This window comes from Amphiura filiformis, chromosome 17, assembly GCF_039555335.1.
Source record: "Amphiura filiformis chromosome 17, Afil_fr2py, whole genome shotgun sequence".
Classification (NCBI taxonomy): domain Eukaryota; kingdom Metazoa; phylum Echinodermata; class Ophiuroidea; order Amphilepidida; family Amphiuridae; genus Amphiura; species Amphiura filiformis.
The window spans coordinates 58,866,337-58,891,257 of record NC_092644.1 but is presented as its reverse complement, the minus strand read 5'-3'; the positions used below and the strand labels follow the sequence as shown (position 1 = coordinate 58,891,257).

Sequence of the window (24,921 nt, the reverse complement as noted above, 5' to 3'; positions counted from 1 at the left end):
CATGCCGGTCCATGTTCAGGCCAAACAAAACGTGTCTTGCTTCTCTTTGGAAGACAGGATCGACCAGTTGGATTTTGTAAACTTTTCATAGCCAAAACATGTCAGGGCCAGAGCGGCGTGGCCAGAGGGACAAAGGGGGAAGCTGACCGTGAGAACTCAGCCCCCCCCGCTCTTTCCCCCATGTGACATGCTAGCCGCTCTGACAAGCTTTTAGGCCTTTGTGTACTCTATGTGAGGCCTTTATGTGTCCTCCCCTTGAATGCCCCTTTGCCCCCCCCTGAAAAAAAATCCTGACTACGCCACTTGTCGAGCTATCTTCAGTAGATAGCAAATATTGGCCTTGCTGATCTCACTAGTCCGAATAATCATACCATTGAAATCAAATATAAAATGTCCATCAACAAAATCGAAAACGTTGTTTTTAGTTTTAAATTCATAAACATATAGTTTTGGCCCCAAATAATGCTCATGAGGAAGTTTTTTGGAAGACAATTACCGGCAGCAATCACTTCTGCACACTAAATATTTGGGTTAAAATCAGGTGTTTCTTGTTTTCCTTTCTTTTAGCTTTAATAAAGGGAGGCTATAATATAACAATACCGGTATGTATCTTCAGAAGATAGCAACCCCACCCCCCCCCCCCAAACAAAAACCAAAAACCAAAAACAAAACAAAAAGCAGACAGAAACACTCGAAATGCGTCAATCATATCAAAAGCACAATGATTCGTGTTTTTGATGCACAAACATACCCACTTGTCTTTAATAATTATACTTACACGAATTATTTAAACTTTTCTTCAGTATATTGATAGCATCATTAAAAGGAGGCTAAATGAGCCACTCCACGTCGCATGGAAACAAATATGACAACATGCATGTAGTGAGTAATCTTCAGAAGATAGTCCAAAACATGAAAATAAAATACATCTATAGGCCTGTACGGTACCACAAAGACTTCCAATACACAATGATTTAGTTTATAGCACGCACAACTTTCCATCATTCACGATTCTTTTCCATGTCTGCAAAAAATTATTATACCAAATGACAAAAAATTAGGGAAACATATCTAAACGACACAAAACCTTAAAAAGGTTATAAAACTCATATAACAACTCATCGTAAAATATAACCCCAAAGCTTTACATGCAAAAACAAAACAAAAAACAAAACAAACAAAAAACACGTATTTTTGCAATTTGCATATAACAGTGAATATTTTATTCACAGAATTATTAATTCGGTGATTATAATGATTGTCCCACCTTAACAGAAAATAAATATAATAATGGTATATATATGACGGTATTAGTAGTAGGCCTAAACTAATAAATATGTGAATGCTATCAGCAGTAGACAAAATAAAATTTGGTTAAATCAATCCTTTTTGAATGTTTTTCCTCTCTAAATCGAGACCACAGGCTTTATACGCCTCGTAAGCAGGCGCCGAGACTGGTTACGTCATTGCGACACAGGCCTAGTAAAATTCTCTTCATCTTTTGAGTATCCCAATCGAAGCAAAACGCAGGTTCAAGCAAACAAAATATTCATTTCTCTGAAGTTTGGGTTTTTGACCTTTTTCCCTGTTGGACATTGATGTGTGGTTTCAGTTTAGGCCTTCTTTTCTTTGCAGTATCAATTATCTTTGGTAACTGCACACCCGGGCTGCACACCCAAAACACCAAAACCCGGCACCAAAACAACATTTGGCACCACGGCACCAAAACGGCACCAATACACGCCCTCTGCCCATTCAACCGGAAGAGATCTGCCAACAGATCTGGTTGGTATCCATTTTTATTTCATCGTGGTAGAAATAGATGCATGAGCGCCTGAAAGACGAGAACCTGTGTGATCAATTATGATTCATCAGGGTCATTGATGACTTCATCATTCACGGGATGAGAGATCATGAGATTGTAAAATATAACGATTAATTTTAGAAAGAAACGTACAAGATGGCTGATACTGTGAAGGTAGATTTATCAGGTGTTGATGCTGGTACACCAATCGTGAACACGAGGACGGCACCTCAACCAGAGCCGGTACGACAGCCAGAAGTTGGGACGTTTACAAGGTTTGCCATACGATGCGTGGCAGCTGTATTGGGAATAGGTAAGCTTAGATCGAGTTTGTTTACATATTGTCACGATTGTAAGTGTATAATGTGTAATTGTGATTATAATTTATGTACTTAATGTGTTTTTACAATTTGTATGAACAAGCCACAACACAAGGGGTATTACAAACTGAAGCATCAACTTCATATCATGTGTACTTCAATCATGTATACTTCAATACACAAGAACTCTTACTTCAATCGCACCAAAAAGACAAAAGAGTGGATCACACGTGGCCAATTCCATGCCAAAAGTGCCTTTGTAACGTCCGTAACAAAATTTTGGAACATTATTGCTCAAAACAGGAGCATTTATTTCAAACTTGCTAATCATGCCTCCATAGATTGATGTCACACCTACGTCAAGATAGTTAAAAAAAATTCTGAGGAAGCACCTCGACAGTTTTTTTTCATCATGAAAAACGTTACGGACGTTACATTTGAGATAAAATGTAACGTCCGTAACACTAAATCAACAGTGTAGGGCGATACAGGAGTATTAATTTCAAACTTGCTTTTCATGTTTACATAGAATGGAGTCGGGCTTGCTCAATGTAGTTAACAGAAAAAATTAAACACAGAACTGAATGGAGATTTAAGGATATGTACCATCTGTCAAAAAGGCAGGCACTTTCGCGTAACGTCCGTAACGCTCGTTTCCAATTTCTGTAGCTAATTAACTAAGAAAGGCAAAACAAAATTGCTTCATAATAATGAACATTAGAGTGTGTACTAGTAGCATACTAAGAAATAAAGTGTTATCCTAACAGCAAACATGTGTGCTATTCACTTAAAAGTTGCAAGTTGCATGTATCTGTAACGTCCGTAACGGTGGAATTGGCCACTACCTGAATCAATCACAAGCTCACCAAGTACAGAAACCTTTAAGACTCGCTGCACAAACTACATCTAGAACTTTTCAACCCTCCGCACATGCCTGGCTTTAATGCTCAATTAAGAGCCCAGCCAGAAATCGAGCAGAAGCAGAAGAATCGATGAAATACCAAATACGTAGGTATGAAAGGCAAACCTCAGTTAACACATTTGCTAGTCAGCCAAATTGGCCCAAACCGGGGCCCAAACACAATACATATTTCACATAAAAAAATAAAAGAACAGATTTTTCAAGGAAACCTTAATATGTTGTGACGTCTATACTATACTTCACTTTGACACTTGACCCAAATATATGATTTATTTTTGTGATGAGATAATCGCACATGGAATTTAAGAGGGAAAAGCTAGAACTAGATCTAGTTCATGGAGGGTGCGCGTGAAGCGCACATGGCCGCGAAGAGGCCCGCGAGGTGCGCCAGCCCCGATCGGGCTAGTGGACTTTTATTGATGCATTAAAAGTTGGCTGAATATTTTTGATGAAAGTCAACATTTGACAAGATGTAACTTTGCTACGGAAAGTGCTATGACAAAACGGTTTTCAGTTTTGGTTTTCTTTACTCAAGGGCTTTAATTTGATATATAAAATGATGGGGTTTGGTGGCAAATTTGAATTCACCTAGCATACCTACAATTAGCCTAGACATTGATAATCAGTCATTTATCTATTGGTCGTTTTATGAATATCATTTGAAGACGTGAGTTATTATGATACATCCTCTGGGGAACAGTTTCAGACAATAGCTTGGGATTATTGGGGCAGAGGTTATCTTTTGAATCTTTCTTGACCAAAGAAGCATAGTCAAGGTGAAGACAAGTCAAGTGAAAGACTTGTCGCTTGTGACAAAAGAATGTCAAAGCAGGTCATAAAACACCAATTTGGTGTATTCTGCTGCCCATAATATTGGTCTTACATGTATGAACAACGGCTGGAATTAGCCATACACCTGGCCTGCATGATGCGCTCCCCTTACTCTGGAGTCTTTTTCTTCTTTTGTGTTTAGTGCTGCTTTATTATGAAGAGTGCTGCTTCATAATCAGGGTTCCCACGGTCCTTGAAAGTCCTTGAATTTGAAAACACCTTTTCAAGGCCTTGAAGGTCCTGGAAATTTGCAGAAGGTCCTTGAAATTCCTTGAAAATTGGAATTTTACCTATCTAAGTATAATTTTGACAAAATTAGGGGAGTGGAGAGGAGCTGTCATTTTTGTTAATATGTGCTGCATGGAGAGCCGTAACAACTTTTTGTATTGTGGTAAGTCCTTGAAAATCGTGTTTTTGGACCTTTAAAGTCCTTGAAAAGTACTTGAATTTTAAAGACTTCAAGGTGTGTACAGCTGTAATTTTCTACCAAAGATGTTTCACTTTGATACCATTTCATGTTTGGTCCAAACTTGTGCCACACATTTGGAAGAATTTGTAATTTTGTAGAACCCATTTTCAATTTAAATTACAATTTCATGCCAATATCCCCACTCCTCAGCTACAGCTTCCTGCAACAGTAGGTCGCTACACTGGTCCACAGGGTGTAAGATGCTCCAGCACACTCCTAATTGTGATCAGTGGCATTTTGGTGCCTCCTGGGACTTTGCATTTCTGTATTCACTCATGATTACTATGTTGTTGTTTTTTAATTCTTTTACAGTTTGTGCAATCAACGCATTTGTGGTATTCTTGTCTGGCATTACCAGTCCACTATGCATAGTAGCAGGAATTTATATGATGTAAGTATGTGATATGGAATTGTTTTGTGAAAAATGGAAAAAATACAAAGTTACCAGGGCATAATTTTAGTCAGTATCGCATCTCAGTTTGCTAACTCACTCAATCTTGGTCACTTGCGATTCATTATTTTCGATGCATCGCATATTTTGCGATGCCAAATTTTACCAAATTGACTGTGGAAGATTAAGGTCATGTCTTTCATAGGGGGAATAACACAATGCAAACAAAATTCAATAAGTGTCAGTACATTTGTTTGCATATTAGGCTCAAGAATGTGCCACATACTAGCCCCTCATCAAGTGTGTTCCATGACGACATGGCTGTTGCCATCTATAGACGGCATGCAGAAACCAACAAAATTCAGCGTTGACGAGTTAAACCACAGTCACATACTAAGAAGTACTAATGTGTGACATCATTGTTTATTATTTTTCAGATTATTATTCATTCTGGTTGAAATGTTTGAGGCGCCTATTTGCTGTCAGTTTTTTGAATTCACTAATGCAGTCAATAGCTGGAGTGAGAGGCAGAAATCATGGGTTAAAGCACTCATATATTTACTGTAAGTAGTACATGCATTGGAACATGGCATTGGTCAGATCTGGACCCAAAATAGTGGATTTGCTGTGATGGGTAAACAAATAAATGCCCTTCTTGCTTCCCCATCAAGCTACCCATGTCAGGAATTGAACCAGGGACCTGATGGGCATGAGAAGGGAGTTCCCAATTGGTAGTGCCTCGTACTTGGGTGCTTGTGGTATGATATGGTGAAAACAGTTGCATATATACCAGGAATTACCTAGACACTCTAGTGTAAAGCATGTGTCATCTCAGACGATTTGTCTGTATACTGGTGACACAACCAAGTAAATGCACTGATTGGAATCTGCCACTGCGAAATCCAACAAAGAGAGAGGGGAGAGAGGGATAGAGTGAGCAAGAAAATAAGCAGAGAGAGGGAAAGAAAGAGAGGAGGGAGAGAGAAGAGGGAGAGGAAAGAGAAGGGAGAGAATGAGAGTGAAACAGCAAGAGAAAGAGAAGGGGGGGGAAAGAAGGTAGGGTAGGAGAATGGCAGAGCAATAGGATTTGAATCTAAGAAGGCCTTCTAAATAAACAATCACAATTATTTGTATTTTCCTTCTTTAGGTTACCTATTGTTGGTATTGGAATGTGTCCTGGCTTAAGTACAATACTTGGCTGTGGAGCTGTTATGGTAATAGGAGTTTTGTATGGACTCATTTTTATTGGAAAAAAGTAAGTACTGATGCACATAAATATGCATAACATGTATCACTGTTATTTCAAGATACCTAGCTAGCGGCAGTGGGATATCATGCAAAATATCTTGGAGGGGGAGAGAGCAGATTAGCAAAGTTGTTCCCCTATTGAAATGAGGTTCATTTTGGGAAACAGGCCCGAATTTAAGGTGTAATGTGTGCATGGCAATTCTTTGTCACATTTGTTTTGGTACTTTGAGCCAGGATTTCCCCTGCCCTTAGTTAGTACCCAACTGCCTAGAGGTCAATTTGGTAAAGGCATTTTGTCCCATATCCCACCATGAAGCCCCATTCCAAGAGGCGTAAAATACTTATTACAACCCAAATGGGCTGTATAATACTAAGCTCTAACCCTAACCTAAGCACTGGAGGAAAACACGATCGCAATTTTCGTGACCGCAATTGCATTTTTGTGTTGGCAATGCATGTTAATTCAATATGTCCCAGGCTGTGCAATAGAAGCAACAGTATTTAAATGTATAACTTCATCCAGATTTGAATAAAAACCTCAAAACTTATAGTTGTGTTTTTTTATATTTTTTTTTAATAGCAGTTTTTCTCTGGTTCCAACCTTGAATAATAAGAAATTTAGGGTCTTTAACTTAAAAAATAAAAAATAAAAAATTTTGGCTTCCCAAATTGCGTTTTTCTCTAACCCAAACCCTAGCACTTAACCCTAACCCTAACAAGTTTGCTTGTTGCAGCCCATTATGGTTACAAAAAAAAAAGAAGTTATACGTCCAGAGGAACGTTGGGACTTAAGGGGTGTTCATACTACGCTGCAATTGTTTTGCGATGCAGTGCATTACTGCACTGCATTATACTGCAAAATACTGCATTGCGGTATCGCAATAAAGTTAAAACTTAGAAATGCGGTTAGTAGCGACAAAAAGTAATTGATATATCTGCAATGTACTGCACTGCACCGCAAAGAAATTATGGCGTAGTATGAACGTACCTGTACATGATGCCTTGTGAATAGGTACCCTGGAATAGAGCATGATGGTATATAGGAAGAAAGGTCTATGGAGGACAATATGCTCACCTGTTACTGTTATGACAGCATATCAATTTTACTCTCAGGCTTTCTGACTGTGCATCCACACAGAATGGCATGTTTTCGATCAATGTGTAACCCGGGGTGGGGGGGGCACTGGTCATTGACAAGGGGGTATCATGCGTGGCCATAGAGTTTCAAAAAGCACCCTAAACAAGTATGTGCAACGACTGAAAATACACCCCTAAATAAGTATAACAAGTGTAATATCCTACCCTAAACAAGTATTGGCGGTTTTTTTACCCCTTAGCAAGTAAAACATATATTTTCGACACCCTAAGCAAGTAATAGGCTTACTACTTGAAGCTCCATTTTCATTGATTTCTTTAATAGTAACTCAGAATGGCTCTGCTACCAGGGCAAAATATGAGCTATTTTAAATTTACAAAATAAACGTTACATTATTTTAAGCTGATTTATAGTATCAGAGAGCATAAGAGGGAATTAAATGAAAAGAAAATTTACAAAACTCTAACTAAGAAAAAACAACAATGAAGAAAAGAAAATAGAGAAAAAGAAGTGAAGAAATGTTTTTATATCATTTTTGTAGGCCCTATTAAAGTTTCGACAATTTATTCTCCATCCTCCAAATATTATTATAGACCTACAAATCATGTTTCAAAGTGAGACAAAAATCATAAAATAGTGGTCAGATTTTTTTTTTATGACCTAGGCCTTTATTGCGAAAAGATGAAAAGTGCATAATATTAATAATTTATTTTAAAAGCTTAAAATGACAACAATTAAGGCCTACTTCTGGAAGGAATTGGATGGATAATAGTGGTATTATTTCATAAGTTGAATAAAGTATTAGGATGAAAATAAGTCGGTAAATAGCGAGTGAGATGCATGGTGCTCAATCAGTTCAGCCAAGACTTGCAGGATTCGTGTATGACTGCAGAATTTGATACCAATCCAAAAACGTATTTTAATTCTGCACCATATCCATCTTACCTTTTAATATTCATTTGATGTTTTCACAATTTATTCAAAAGTTTAAAATTTGTTTTTTTAAATAAAATCAAGATCACTTATTGTGACAAAATTCTGACAAAAATATGATGCTTTTGACGATAATAACATGCATGTTTTTATTTATTTATTTTGTGGATAATAGGTCACAGGTCAAATCAATCAATCCTCTACCGTAGATATTTGTGGTTAAATAATTGTATACAACATGAAAATTAGCTTGAAAATCTTTATATTTATCCATTAAATACAAGATAGAAAATTCAAATAATAGTAAAAATATTTTAAAATGAAATGAGAAACTTTGGACTTTATAAAGGAGAATTGAAACTCTTAAAATCAGAGTATACACGTGCTGTGCATGTACAATGTACATGTACTGCATGTATACATCACCATGAATGTAGGGTTGTGTAGCATTGAATGGGTTAATGGAAAAATATTAACAGGGCCAGCTGGGTGAAGTCGGCAATCTTTATGGACTTAAAGAAGAGACTAAACAGAGAACTACACAAGTCTAGGGATAAACATGAAGGACATGAAACTTATGAAGGACTGGAGTCTGGACGGACCCTAAATACGTAAATCTGTTGTGAAAAAGATACCCTTTTCTCGAATTTCTATGTTTTTGACACCCTATTCACGATACGTACATACAGTGCCTGATCGTGAAAAAAGACCCTTTTAAGTGATTTTTGGCCACGCATGATACCCCTTGTCAATGACCAGTGCCCCGGATGTGTAATTCATTTTGTATCATCGTAACTCATAATGAAATGATTCTCTTCTGGAAATTTTGGTTTCACATTAACTTTCATTTGAACCTAATACCTACAGATTTAAATCGTCTGTTCTTCTGAAAAGTGCCTATGTGGCTCAGTTGGTTAAAGATTGTGCGAGTATTATGATGCTTGCGTGCTCAAACATTTATGTGCACTGGCTGCTCTGGGTAAAGATTAAAATTTGTTCATTAACCCAATTCATTTATTATTTACTTCTCTTTAGGGGTGATGCTGTACAACAGGCGCACGTTAGAAGAGCAGGAGGAGGAGATAATATTACATTAACAAATAACGAGAACCAATAGCCACATGTGTACTGTATGATACTTGTACTATATTTCAATATACATCTCAACAATAGAAGATTGGTGTGGTGTTATTCCATGCAGGATGGTAGAGGTTGTAACTAATATACCTCAAGTGTGATTTTGAGAGGATGACTCAGCAAGAGTTCCAAACTACTGTCCATATTGGTCAGAATTCATCCAACTGATTTATCATGGACACATGGAGTGTGCAAAAAATATGCAGTAATTATGCTTGTGTTTTCATGCGGTTGTAAATATGATACAGTAATGACATGAGATGTAATAATGAACTATTCTATTTGAGATCGGTATTCCTCAGTGGTAGATGCAGTGTTCATTCAATTCCAGTTGCACTGACTTTTCCCAGCAAACAGGTGTTGCAACTGAAAAGTTGTCACCATAAATTTAAAACGTTTAGAATACCAATTTATGATGTCTACCAACACATATTATGAGCTGTGTTCACATTGTCGGACGTATGCCTGGCGGAACTTGGTCGGTGCAAGTTGATAGGAGTAGCGGTAGGTGCTGCCAGGGGTAGCGGCAGTGTGAGCGATGGTCAGCGTAAGTTCCGCCAGGCGTACTTCTAAGAAAGGTCAGGAGTAGCGAGCTGGGTGTATTCTCCGCCAGGCATAAGTTGCAATGTGAACGCTGCTACGCCTAGCACCCGCTGTATGTTTGACCTTTTTTGGGTTGGAACTTAAGAAATTACATATAGCGTTGTTGAAAAAGGTCACGGAAACACCAGAAGTGGTAGCTTATGTTTACGCCGACCAGAAGTGAATGCTTGGTGGAATTAGTCGGCGTAGTGCTAGGAGTAGACTAGGTGTGGACATGCGGTAGGAGACTAGGAGTAGGGGAAATATTTGTGGAATTCTCAACAATGTTAGCGTAAGTTTACGCCGGGTGTAACTCAAAATGTGAACATAACTATGAACTTTAATTCTAGGGCATTACATCTGTTTCATGTGTGATTCTACTGAATACTATTTTTGGAAGATTTTAAACTTCAGCAACATGTGGTTGTTGAACCTTGCAACAGTCAACAGTGGAGAGTTTTGTCTGGAATTGATCAATCTCACATCATGTCTTGTTATTGCTATCGTGAATTATTATGTGTTGAAGTCTGCAGGATCTTGTCAAATTCGGTTGGATTCAAAAAATTTGTGCTTGGAGGAGAGTTTGAAATGGAGCAGCTCAAAACAGGAGGTATTTGTTGAATTGATGAACATTGTATGTAATAGTGTGATTGTTATCAATAGTGTTCATCTATCTACAGGGCTGGTCACATAAAGAGAATACCATGGTGATACATGGATGGAGGAATTATGGACCTTTATAACAGGAAAGAAGCTGTGCTGCAAGTTAGCAAACACATGGTAGATGGCACTACATTATGTCTGGACATTAATATAATGGTTTCATCAAAAGCCTCATTCAGGGGCCATGGGTCATGTGACCAGATTGGCAAGGATCATGTGACCAGATTGGCAAGTTTTGCATCAAGCTGTGGAATTCTGTAGGAACTAGGAAACTAGGCAACATTTCAACCTTGTCAGTGATATTCTTCATAGTTGCAACCATTTCCATTTTTTCCTTCTATTTTTGATGTGACATTTATGCATGTCTGAACATGGTTAATGGGCTATTCCAGTTGAAATCAATATACCCCCTATGGAAGGCATTACTGTATAAGTGGTAATTTTCGCGAGGGGTTTATTTTCGCGAATGTTGGGATTAGCGCTCCAACCGTGAAAATAACACCTCGCGAATATATGCAATAATGTATTACAAGAATAGGGAAGGACTTGGCAATCATAAAAATAACATTTCGCGAAATGTGTCTCTCACTCCAAATCGTGAAAATAACTGTACGCAAAAATTACCACTTATACAGTGCCTTAATCTTCCTCACAGGGAGTGTAAATTTTAAATGGGGTTACCTCAACTTGTTACTCCATTTGAATAGATTTCACCTGGAATAACTCAATGTCATTTTGGAGCCAGATGGCTTCAATTGGAACAGTATATATAGGATATGTCATATTATCTAAGTGTAATTGTAAATCACAGCTTGTAACTATAAGGGCTGCTGCAGACTTTATAGTGGGTGTAGAATATTTGATGCAACATGTCTTTGTTATTTATTTAAAGGAGGATTTTGTGATCCTAGCATTCTCTTTTTATGACATTTTGCAGTAGGTATCCACGAAAAAAGTTTATTCTCAAAATATCAGTTGATTCCGATTTTGCGTTTGCGAGTTATGCATGATTATGTGTATTACACTGCTCCATAGGCCACTGTTGTAATTTTGTTCTGGTATACCAGAACGAAATTCAAATTTTTGCTAAACATATTAATCTGCAAGAAATTTTTGGTACATAAACATGTAGCCAGAGGTTTCCAGTGGTATAAAAATCTCAACTTTTTTTGAGAAAAGTGGGGGGATGAGGCTGTGGATCACGAAATGCCCTTTTAATCTATTCCCATTCTATTTCCAGTAATGTTAAATTTAAATTCTAACGAATGTCAATAGAAGATACAAATGAATTGACATAGAATAAACAATGAATACTGGTTGAACAAATATTCTATGTTGAATATTTGGAGTCTGTATAGCCCTTAATGCATGAACAAGTGCATGCGTAACTGCTTGTACATATGTATATTGATAACCCATTGCAGCTAGAGCTAAGTTGACCAAATCAATGTTATGGATTGTAGTAATCCATAAAAAAATCTGCCTGTACATTACAAGTCCTTGTATGTACAGTCTTTCTTGATGTCCTTGACTTTATTTTGATATTTGATATCAATACTTCTTGATTGGTATCCATTAATTCCAGTCTTCCATTATGCCCAATTTACTTTCAAATATTACCTGTGCAGCGAATCGCAAGGGGGCTGTCATTTTCTTTTGAGGGTCCTAAAATGTGTAGGGGGCATAATTATTGGACATATTACAAATACAATGGGTACTTTAATTAAAATGGGTGCCAGGAGAGCTCTCATCATGCCTTTAAAAAAGGGTATCTTGTGAGCTTCCAGGAGCTTTGCCAATTAGAACCCACATCATTTTGATAACGATTTTGAACTTCAGATAGGGACAGGGGTTACAAAAATTGACACTAGTCACTGACATATTTGTGCCCCCTCCAAAGGAAATGACAACCCCTTATAGAAATAATTATAGTATGTGTAACTTATATAATACTGCTAAACAGAATTACTCATGTTTGTGTGAGTAGCTTTTAAAAGAAGCACTCACACAGTTGTTATCTTACAGAAACTGACAGATATTAACTGGATGATTATCAACAGTGGGGTGATCAAAGTTCATTGTCAATTTCTTCCCATACATGGAATATGTACAGCATTAGCATAATTACCATGGTGGCTGATAGCCAATATTAAAGGTTGGTGGATTGTGTCATAATTACGTTTTCTATCTGACATGAGGGCTACCGTTAAAACAATCCATTCCTAATTTTGAGGTGTATTGCTTTCAGCGGGTTTGATATGAGAAGCAAAATTGTGTATAACAAAAAAATGCCCTTAGGATAGTATACTTCTGTTTGTGGTTACCACTTTTACAATTGTTGTTCACACCATCTAAACAAAGCATATCTCAGGTATTCAATTTTACTGGGATAATGACTAAAATATGAGCTTTTTTCTGATACCAAAATCGCAATATTGATGAGGAAAAATAGGGGGATGAGGCCGCCGATGTGGTCACACACCTTTAAACCATCCATTATCTCCTACACTTGATGACATGAGTAACTGACATAAGCATGAGTGTGATGATCATTTAAATCTGTTTAGGCCAAAAAAAAAATAATGGTTTGTCTCAAAGCTCACGAGTGGTTTGAAAACAAATGCGAAATGCGATTTTCTTTTATTTTTTATTCCCGACTTTTTTCATGGTATTTGGAGAAAAAAATCAGATTTTCGCCGAATTTTTCTGGAAAAACTATAAAAAATTTTTTTTTTGAAATAAAAAAATTCCGCATTTCTTTTTTTCCCAAATCTCATGATTTTACAAATGCGCGCGCGAGCTTTGAGACAAACCTTTTTTTTTTTTTTTTGCCTTATTAATGTTTGATAATGTGATTTATTCAATGGTGGTAAGATTACACAACATTACATACTACTAGGAAGTTGTAGTCGTATGTGCACACATGCCAAAAAATGATAAATATAGACATGCAGGGCATAATTTAGTGTGGAACTTTTTGAAAACTATATCAAATGGATTTCAGAATTTGTAAAGCATTTCTTCTGAAATATGGAGCACTTTTTCTATGCGATACCAGCTATATTATGCCCTGTAGACATAGTCTACATGTATGTACAGTAAATTGAAAATTGAAATATCGATGTGTTCAAAAGCGATTATCAAATTATATTCCTCCCTTATTGGTCACCTAATTTATTAGAATGAGGTTTTGTTGAACAAGGAATTGTGGGAGTTGTAAAGGTTAAAGGTCACAATACATATACAAAGGACTACATCACCCCATAATCCTGAATAAGATGGCATTTTCTCTCTTAACTTACTGCTATTTTCTGGTAATGAAATAGAAACAGCATCTTTTATGGATGATTCATGTGTATTCATGAAGCTATGAACCAATAACAGCTGGCATAAATATGCATTTTATGCATTGATATTTGTCAATTAACTGGTGGTATAATTAGAACAGTAACATGTGTGTCTTTTCTGCCTGTGTGTAGCTCAAAATGCTGGTACCATTTCATGTACAGGTAGGCAGTGAGGCCATGATTATGAGATTTTATTGCCATTTAATTTTGATTTTAAGCTTTTTAAAGGAAATAAAAATATATTGTTATGACATAAAGTTAATAACTGCATATGATTCTGTTGACGTTCAAATGAAGTATCAATGTACAAGTATTTTTTATCTGTCAAAATGCATACATTGTTCTGTAAAAAGAGTCAAACAGTACATGCATTGATATTTGTCATTTGCACTACAACAAACTCATATCTAGTAAATTATACACCCTCAAAAACAAATCCATGAATATAGTGGGTTCAGCTGCACTGCAATGTACGCCAATCCCAGACACATTCATCTCAGAGGCGGCTTTAAAGGCATTCCTACAATGCACTATGATGGGGAATTTTGATCAATATAACCTCATTTTAAAGACAAAGTCCGCATTGCCACACACACAAAAATGGTAATTTTAAAACTGCAGCCAACGAGCTAATAGTTGAGACTTATAACTTATATTTGAATTTCTTACAGGAAACATTCATATTGTCCCACTGCATTAATTTTGTTCATAAGTCTCAATGATTTGAATGTTAAATAAAAGGATGAAAACACCAGATATTTGCACACAATCCCAATGCAAAGTATGGTCAACTGGCCACATGTGTACAAAAGCCAGACATACCAAGGTCAGAAACCCCATTGGGTTATGGGAATGCCTTTAAACATCCTCTGCATTCATCCATAAGGAAACTGTATCACATTATTTCTTTCCAATGGGTTAGGGCTCATTGAAATACCCTACCACGTTTTCACACAGAAAGAAGGCAGGATTCCCCTCGCTAAGCGCGCGCCTCAGGAAAGCTCGGTCATAAAACGGATGGATTATATGCATCAGTGATACACCCTGCCCAGGATTTTAACAAAAGAAGGCTAGCACAGGAAATATTTTTTCTATTGTTACCGATAAGAGGTACAGGTGTTGAGCTTTTGTGACATCACGATAGTGAGTGGTCACCTGTTTGAGGTTTAGTCTAGTGTTTATTCACTTGACGTTTTCAGTTGCTGCAGTGAAGTACGTCGCCTCCCAGGTAAAAATAGTGTTTTTTGTTGTGTATGTTTCTCTTGCAGGTATAAATAGAAAATACTTTATTCGCGTTTAAGGCACGCATTAGAGAATAAAGCTGCAGGATGGCGCACACCTTCCTGTGTAAGAGAATTTCAATATGAGCCCTTAAACCTGTTCAGCTTATTGAAAGGGAAATGTTATGTTGAGAGATTGTAAATATTGTGTACAAACTACCTGCAAGCAGAGTTTATTCCTGCCAATATAGTCATATAATGCCAAATCAACTTTCAAATTTAATTTTTATGTACCAAATAAAACTTCTTTCACAAATTTCATAAAGTTTCAACATCTTTGCCAGCATAACATATTTGACAGGCCTGAGCAAAAGTGATCCCACCAGGGATTCAAACTCAGGACATCAGGTTTATGAGGCATGCTCTTTAATCACAATTCCAATGGGCATTTTTTACCAGGAAAAATGCATGCAAATATTTTCATTTTACACTATTTTAGCCCAAATCAAATTGATTTTGGTGTTTACATTACCAATAATTGATGCACAAAAAACTTCTACTTTACACTATTTTAGGTCAAAATAAAGGTAGTTTACCAGGCTAAAAAGAAAACTGGGCAATTTTGGTTGATTTCTCCCTGGTAGGTGGAGCTGGCCTTCATGGTAAGAGCCAGATGTAGGGAGCTCTCTCCCCATTCATCCAGCCTGATAGGCTACTGGGCACATAACTTATTCTCATATTGCAAGTTGCCCATAGTATCTCAGGTTTGATTTAGCTTAAAGAGGATAAAAAGAGCAAAACTGTTGAATTCTTATGAAACTTCTTAAATTAGTGATGTATAGTTTAGTTTGAAACATCCTGTTCTTGGTAAGAAGAAGACTATCAAATGTATATATGTTTTGTAATCTTAGAAATAATTTACTACTAATATATGGTTTGAATATGTCAGTGTTGCATAAAACTGAAATAGAATATAGCCACCTTACTGTCCAAAGTCAGTATCACCTGGTGTAAATCTGTCTTTTTGCAGCACATATCAATATGTTGCCTTTGTATGTACCTGGAAAATACCAGCACTTTCATGGGCTTTTTTTGTAAAACTAAAATCATGTATAGCAATTACTGTGTAGACTTGTTATTATAGTAGATCATTGAAACCATGGCAAAAGAGTTTCTTTTAATGAAAATTGTTGATCAACTTATTGGAAATATGTTGAAGTGCATGTGCCATTTATTCAGGGAGTTATAAAAATTATTATCAGAAAGTTTTGCAAGGTTTGAAGCAGAAGTAAGATGAGCCAGGTTTAGCCTACATTGGTCAGACATTTATGCAAAAGGCATGCAATGTGCTTTTACTGGGCTTTCATGATGCTTAGTGTGCTAATAGCCAGCCCTCGAATTAACCCACGGCACCCACAGCATTTTGCCGTGGGTGCCCATCCCCACTGCCATAATGCCCTCAAAATATGTCCTTTACCCAAGGCAGTCACTTGCAGCCCTCTAATGAAGTTGCCGTCGGTGCCCCAGCCCTGCCCCTTCATAATAAAATCATCTATCTATGTTTGTGTGTGTTTTCTTCACTTTTGAGAAATTGCCTTGGCGCCCTTCTCAAATTTTCAACAGTTGCCATGATGCCCTCTTGAAATATTACAAACTGCCGTGCTGCCTTGCCTTTTGAGTGAAAATCCAAGGCAATTATCAACTTGCCCTAAAAAAGTTGCTGTGCCCCTTCAGATCCTTAATTCGAGGCCTGCTAATAGCACTTGTTATTGTAGTTTAGAAGAAAGAAATGATGGCAAATAAACTACATCATTGTATTGTAGAAGCAGACTGTACAGTGCTGTCAGCTTGGCATACCATGATGATGTTTCTGAATTTAGATACGATATTTGATTATTCGTCACATCACTGATCAGTTATATTCGCACAGCAGCAAAATAATTGTCCAGATTGATGAACCCAAGCAGTGTGTAGCATAACATCCTTATAAATGCAATTTTTCTTCTTGAATAACTCCAATATCAACACATCTATGAGAAACCCACTCCACATGATATCCTCTTTGACCTCGGTTTTATTTTTATTTTACGTTTTATTTTACATGATTATCAATGCCAAGGCTTTTCCCAATGTACCCTATCTATATAAATAGCTGTAGCATGCCAATTAGAAGAATGGTCTATAATCGGATCGCAAGGCAATTATTCAGTGCTGCAAGTCATTAAATTTTTAATGCTTAGATATGCTTAAATCTGGTCAAAGCCAAATGATTTGATTATTATACACCACCATAGATCTGTGCCATATTAACTGATAGTATTGCAAATGTATTAAATAATTTAGATTTTATTCATCTCTCTTCAAGTATTGATTTTAATTGATATTAATATATTTTATCCTGTAGTGCACTTATTCTTGTATATTTATTGCACAGTACTATATAATTATTCAAATTATTATTTGAAATTGTGATTATTGTATCTAGTATGAAAAATTATTTAATATATCAAGCATAGATATTATGTATTTATAATTGAAGTATTATTGCATAGTATATCAGAATATTTTAATTGGACCAATCAGCAATAATGTTAATGTACAACTAAAGAAGACTACCGCTCAATCAGCAACCGACATACTGTTCCTATATTTAATTCTCGGACACGATGTGTACATTGAAAGGAATGAGTGTGTGTATGGCGTTGTACACTATGCACTCTAACAAAAATCAACCAATCATTCACTAAGGTCAGAGCATCTGCGCAGTACACACACATATTGACTCGACGCAATGCACATACATGTACATGTGGTTTAAGGCGCTGGAAAGTTAGGCAGACTTGAGCAAGGGGTCCATGGTTCAAAACCTCATCCTGCCCGATCCTTGTTGCTCACTCTAAATAGTTCCAATAGGTCGGAAATTTCATAATGTTGTTCTCTTTCAGTCTAGTAGAATATATTTGTGATAATTTCTCCTTGCTCCCATTCACTGTGTAGCATGTGCGCGTAGACACAGTGGGTGCCCGGCGTCTTGTGGTTTGAAGGTTCACATAAATTGGTGGTTCTGTGTGTAAGATGAGTCAGACCTGAGCATGTAAAAAGTTGCAGGTCTTATTGAAAAGAGTAGGGGAATCATCCTCAGGATTGTTACCAGCATCGGCCCTAGGCTTCAAGGCAGTAGTAGTTGTTGTGTACAGTGATGGTAGCAGATAAGTTGTGTTTAAATGTAATGTGAAATGGTGATATAGTATATAGATTTACACTGCTGTGCAGTGGTGCAAAATAGGCAGGACTTCCCAAAATTAAATCCAATCCACACCTGTGTCCGAGAATTGAATTTTCCAACAGTAGTCATACTTCCACTACAGTCTTCACACTTCAGTTGTATATGTTGCACTATAATTATGAAGTGATATACAAAGTTATGAATATAGATTTTACAAAAAAATGTATCATCAGGGGCCATCCAGGATTTGTAAAAGGAACAAATTACCCAGGGTCTGAGAGGCCTCAATAAATTGATTTTATATAATTTTTGTCAATTTGTTGGTGCCTCGCTAGTTCCCCCTGAATTTGCTACTGTATATGTATAGCAGAGAAGGAAACTTACAGTAATGTGATTTGGTGCTGATTGTGTTGGAATATCATGTATGTGCAATGGTGCACTAATTATAGGAAATGAGAATACAGGTGTAGTCATAATTATGTATTCAAATTGTCGCTGAACACGGCTAATTAGTAATTATTGTAATATTATTTACCATTGGCAGCCATTAGCCATTTTTATATGCATTGTAATAGACCATTCCTATAGATGAGTTGACTTCCGATGTCAATGTGTGGCAGTATGCGCACGCATCATCACAATTTCCATTGTTTTTTGCCTGGCAGTATGCGTGTGCATCATATTTTGTTCAGGGCTCATGTTTTTAAAATTCCCGCCATATCACAATAAGGCTATTGAGCAGTGTAGTGGTTGCATGGGGTTCACTCAAGCATATCGATATATCAGTCCCTTGCCTATGTTGATAAACATTGAGGTCAACTCATCTATAATTAGCACTCTTCTATTGATGAGGTGAATATCGATATCACACTCTTTGTGACTTTGCTTTTGTTTTTTGGTAAAAAAATTGTTACCCTTATCGTCACTTTTATTATTTGTATCGATGTTTCCCACATAGATGGCAGGAATGTGCCAATTATAGGAATGGTTTATAGATTGAAACAATTTTATGTACTGGCTGCATGTGTAATAGTGTAGTGATATACATGTGCTTACTCTGTGCTACAAATTAATGTAACTGTCATCTCCGTTTAAAGTAGCTGAAAGCTAAAAGCTTACATTCCATCTGTATTAGGTCATTTACATTATTACTCAAACTTGTAACTACAAGACCAATTGTGGGGTTTTGAATAAATGTCTTTCTTGTAAACTACAACTCATTTGAGTATTATAGATCAAAAGAGAATGGAATTTGTAAATGTTATTTTGATATAATCTATATGGTATAGAAATGCATTATGTTATAATAGTGTAAATTGTGATCTCATTTGAGCCAATCACTTGAATGAAATTGACATAAATTTTGAAACATTCCTACCACAGCAAAAGGGCACAACTGACATGTGCGCCCATATTTAGTTTTTGTCATAGATACGATAAAAACCTTGTGAAAATATGCAGTTGGAAACGACAAAGGATTTAGTCTAAAATATGTGGATTCCTTGACAGATGCATGTATACTTGATTCTCCTCAAGTTTGCTTTTTTTCTGGTTGTACCATAATCATGCAGACAAACCGTTCTTATATGCTCTATGTGATTAACTTTACTCACAGTATTTGATACTGTGATCAGCAAAATACACACCTACGGATGTCACAACCTAACTTGAGAAGGTACTTTTCTCAGATTAAGTCAAAAAGCTGTTCAAAGGGCTGTTTAGGTAGTCTTAATATCACCTCAAAGAAAGTGAACTATTGCAATGAAATAAATCGAGGATTGAGAGCCAGAAAGCCTCAACTCACAATCACCTGCTCCCACAAAATGAGCATAAAGTTGTTAGGGCACTATAGAAGATACAATCCATTAATCATGACAAAATTCAATAGAATACAAAAGACATTGTGAAGAAAATATTGAGTTATGAAGACCAAAGCAAGGTGCCAACTTTATGCTCATTTTGTAAGAGCTGGTCATAAGGAGTTACGGTTTTCTGGTTCTGAACCCTCGAAATGTTAGTTTGAGATCACTCAGAGGAAACCTATAGCTACAATGTAGTTTACTATTGTGTTGTAGGTATTATCATCACCCAATATAATTGGTCAAATAAATATTATTTGGATTTGCATGAATTTATATATAACAAGAATGAAACATAATTGGTCAATGGCAATTATTAGGATGATGATATCTACAGGCCACAGGACTACAGAGCGCGTACCACCAGTCAAAGTCTCCGCCTCATCCGATAATGAGGGCTGATTGTTCCATGAAATGCGACAGACGAGACTGCTACGCAATTACCGCGTATTTTCATGGTCTATTTTTGTGTAATCGCTAAAGCATGCAACGCTCTATCGCGTATACGCGAAGGCAAGCAGCGCTGGCGTGATTGTTTGACATGGCACAATCGAACAATCGGCCCTCATGAATATGCGAGAACTGGTAGCATACAATACACGGGGACTTTGACTGGTGGTACTTTCTCTGTTTATCTCTTTCCTCTGTGCTACAGGCACAACAGGTACAGCTTGTGTAGATTTCATATCAGTATTGTAAATTATAAGCTATTCATTTTATGAATAAAATGACCAAAGGACTGATTTTATACTCAAGTGTACTTCTCACTTATTATTAAGCCATCAAGTTTGTGAGATTAAAAAAATCACTTAATTTGGTATATTCTACATCTCCTTTTCTTATTTGCCTAGTTGGTGCAGTAATCAACGGAGGATAGAAATAACAGATCGCTGGTAACCTTTGCTGGTAACCTAAGCTGTGGTAACCTTTTTTCTTTTCATAATGCACAATTGCATTCAGAATGCAATTGGAATTTCCTATTCATGAAATTTTTGGCTCCTTATTTTTGCCTTGATCACAATTCACTACTCGATGTCCGATGCTGTATAGTAAACAGAGCCAAAGAGGAAATAAATGTATACGATGGACTAGCGGTACAGGCCCGGACAGACTCTTCACCTAGGTGTATTATAAGTGCTGGGAAAGTAAAACAAGACTCGTTGTGAGGGAGAAGTGGTGAACCCTACATGATTTAGATTCAGTAGTTCAGATTACCACCACAGTTCCATGATGCACAATACTTTTGCAAAACACCTTTAGTATGTCTGGCTGAAAAAGGTCAAATTTCACGTAAGTGGCATGGGATACTGCCCAAATGACAAAAAGGAAAAAAGAGATGGGCACTTGGGCAGAATGATGCAACCTTACCTACCTATATACTTTGTACACAAGAAGGAAAGAAATTATAAAGAGCAAAAAGAAGGAATTCTTTTACACTGAGGGGCAGTCGCATCCAAGATCCCACGGAGCCTTCACAAAATGTCACTTAAATAAATCAGTATAAACATAAGAAGACACACACAAAAGCATACAAGTAGCTCATAATACACTGCGTATTTCTTTTATTATTTGAACGTTGCACTATGTAGAAAGAGTCGGACGGAGACTTAAACATAAACAAATAAAACTACAAGCAAGTAACTTAGCTCACATTGGATGCCTCTCAAAGTTTTCACAATCCATGTTTCCAAGAGTTCACAGAACTTCACTGGACTTATTATTATAATATATTTCAGGACTTCATTAACAAAACCAATTGGATAACAAAGAATACTGGTTGACATCTGGGAGTCTCTTTTTAGGCTTTTTACTACGTCGAGACTACAGTAACAAAAAACAATCAAGGTTACCAATTCAATATCAAGTAACTGTAATAATCAAGAATATGCTATTATCTCATCTGTAATTTCAGGCATTGGGCTATTTCATTTGAAATCTATACATCTCCCACAAAGGGGATGTAGATTTCAAATGGAGTCGCCCATTCAGGTAAACTGCATTTGAAATTCACACTGTGGAAGATTAATGTCATGGCTTCCAGGGGGGGGGGTATGGCTTTAAAATGAAAAAGGTCATGCTCCCTTCCAACCCACCTTAATGTGCACACTAAGCACAGCATGCCTACATGTACCTACTTTCAATTTTAAAATTCCATGACTGTTGAAAAAAATGCATAAAATTGGGGGCCTGAAACCATTCCTCATCAAGCCTACCTTGCCTTCCACTAACAAACATTGCTTTCCTTTGTCCCTGCCATGTTTACCATGTTTGTTCACAACCTAAATATAACTTTTTTGATGGTTTTTCCTGGAATTTTCATAACCACAATGCAAAATTCCATGACATTTTGCCAATTTTTCAAATTCTATTGCTGTTGCCAATTATTCAAATTCTGTACGGATTTTAGCAGACTGGAAAAAAAGAGTATAATCGGGATCACAACGAAAATATATAAATCCCCAATACTAAAGTACAATTGAAGTGAAGGAAATAAAAAGTTGATATTGCACTTGAGGCTGACTGCGTGTCTGTTCTGATGCCATCTGTGTTCATATCCACCATCATAGAAATCTACATACTGCCCTCAATCTGGCTGTAACTAAATCAAATTGTTTCACAAGGTGGTGTTGTGAAGCTTCATCACATATCTGAACTATCTTGTATCATGGAAATAGTAGATAAGACTATTTCCATGCTTGTATCAATATTAGTAATGTTGCATCATTTGAGAGGTGTTTTATCATTTTTTGTCCAAGAGACTAGTGGTCTTGGTTTTATAGCAGGATTTGGCAAAATTAATTTGAGTGCAACAATCTTAAAAAGGTACTGTAAAATTTGTCAAGGTGAAGTTCGATTTGGCATACTCTAAATATAGCCCAACAGCAGCACCAAAACAACCATGTTCCATGATGATGTGATGCAACATCTACTATTACTCTCTAGATGGAACTCTGGGAACCAATTGGCATTAAGCTAAGCTTTACCACACCCACTGGATAAGAATATTGGGGATATGCTTTCCTTCTTGTGAGTTTTGAAGAAAATGATATGAGAGGCAACCATTGTGAGCTTGAATAATGAGACACATAATCGTGTGAATGCAAGAACATCTTGAATAGCTGCTTCACGTAAAATGGGCTATTTTTGCAGCAAAACAACCACACTTTAATAAAAAAAAAAGCTATTCCAGTTGAAATCATTCACCCCTATGGAAGGTATGACCACACAGGGTGTATACTTCAAATGGAGTCACCCGTTTAGGTAACTCCTTTTGAAATTCACACTCCCTGTGTGGGAAGTTATGGTCATGTCTTCCATAGGGGGTGTATGGGTTTCAACTAGAATAGCCCGATGCCAATGGCAGCAATTGCTTGTCTGTGTACCTAAGATAGTCTTGCACTACACAACTTGTTTCTGGTAAAGTGGTAACATTAGTCTAAACATCTACTCAACAAAGATGCAAGTACTTATAAATACAATATAAAACAATATTATACAGATTACTCTGACAGAAATAACATAATTATTAAGAACAGAAATTAATTGCAAAATAAAAAAATACTACCAAAAATATAACAGCATAGAGGCTCTACAGGAATAAATAGTACCTGCTTAACAAAAATATAGAGATACTGGAATTGCAAACTTAAAACAATGCCACTGGACAGCAAAGAAATAATTGGATAATAATGGGCTAATCCAGTTAAATTCCATACCCCCCTTGTGGAAGATTTTGGAAATATCTTTGTAAGAATTTAAAAAAGAATGAACACATTAGGCAGCTCCATTTGAATTTCAAACACCCTCTGATAAAGATTCAACCTGAATCTTCCACATGGGGAGGATGGGTTTCAAATAGAGTTCGTTAATGTGCCGATTCCATTTGAAATTCTTTCTCCCCTATGGAATATGTTTCCAAAACCTTCCACAGGGGGAGTGTGAACTTTAAATAGAGTAGCCCAATAGAATGATTGATACTGTTTTGATTACGCACAATACTGAGTCACATATTACTATAAACCGCCCTAATCTAATATGTGATGTGCTCTATGCAAAGATGTTACAAAATTCTGTAGTCAGAATAATGGGACGGTTTATAATTGAGTGCTAATCGTCACTATGCGCTGATCACAACAATATTATGGAAATTCATTATTTAGGCTTGCATATTACACATTTTCAATGTACTCATATGTGATGCGATCAAGTGAAATGAGTCTGTTGTCGATCAAGATCGAAATTCAGTTTTCAATTTTATTACATGAGCCATTCTTAGAATTTTATTTTGCTGAAAAACCCATCATAATTAGACCTGCATTTCCAGAGATATGACCATTTCAGTGTTGCTCTGAACAATAAAATACAAAGGAAGTTGAATACTATTATTGGCTATATCTCAAAATCAAAATTTCTGACATACGACTCATTTTGCTTGATCGCGTCACATATGAAATATTTTCCTTTGTCCTGGTTCATCAGCAGATGGTGATGCCAAAATAGATGATTTTTACAGGCACAATTTATTCCTGACAAAAATCTTGGCTACAGGCCTGACATCAACAACAGCATTCCAGGCAATAAATATTAATTGTATTGATGCCTAAACAATGAATTTCATAAATAAATTAAAAATGATACTTTGTTCTCTGTGACTCCATTAACTACATATGCTTACTTATTTTGTTAAATAGGTAATTGCAATTCAATGTATTTATTGATCAATACATTCAGTGTGTATAATACCATAATACACAGGCTCTCTTATACATAGTAGATATTATAATCAGTCAAGATTTACAATGCCCTTATAATTCATCAGAATTTATTTTATAGTTATTCTATGAAATTCAAATTAATGTCATTGACCCAGTCC

General features: G+C 36.5%; 1 protein-coding gene across 1 annotated transcript; it reads left to right on the top strand.

Annotated features, from left to right (window-relative positions):
- The first annotated feature begins 1,893 nt into the window (after positions 1-1,893).
- LOC140138063 (calcium channel flower homolog) lies at positions 1,894-10,877 on the top strand. The gene is made up of 5 exons (XM_072159907.1): positions 1,894-2,117; positions 4,659-4,737; positions 5,175-5,300; positions 5,885-5,992; positions 9,050-10,877. The coding sequence occupies exons 1-5, from the start codon at positions 1,961-1,963 to the stop codon at positions 9,129-9,131; spliced, it is 552 nt and encodes a 183-aa protein (XP_072016008.1). The 5' UTR covers positions 1,894-1,960; the 3' UTR covers positions 9,132-10,877.
- Positions 10,878-24,921: the final 14,044 nt, after the last annotated feature.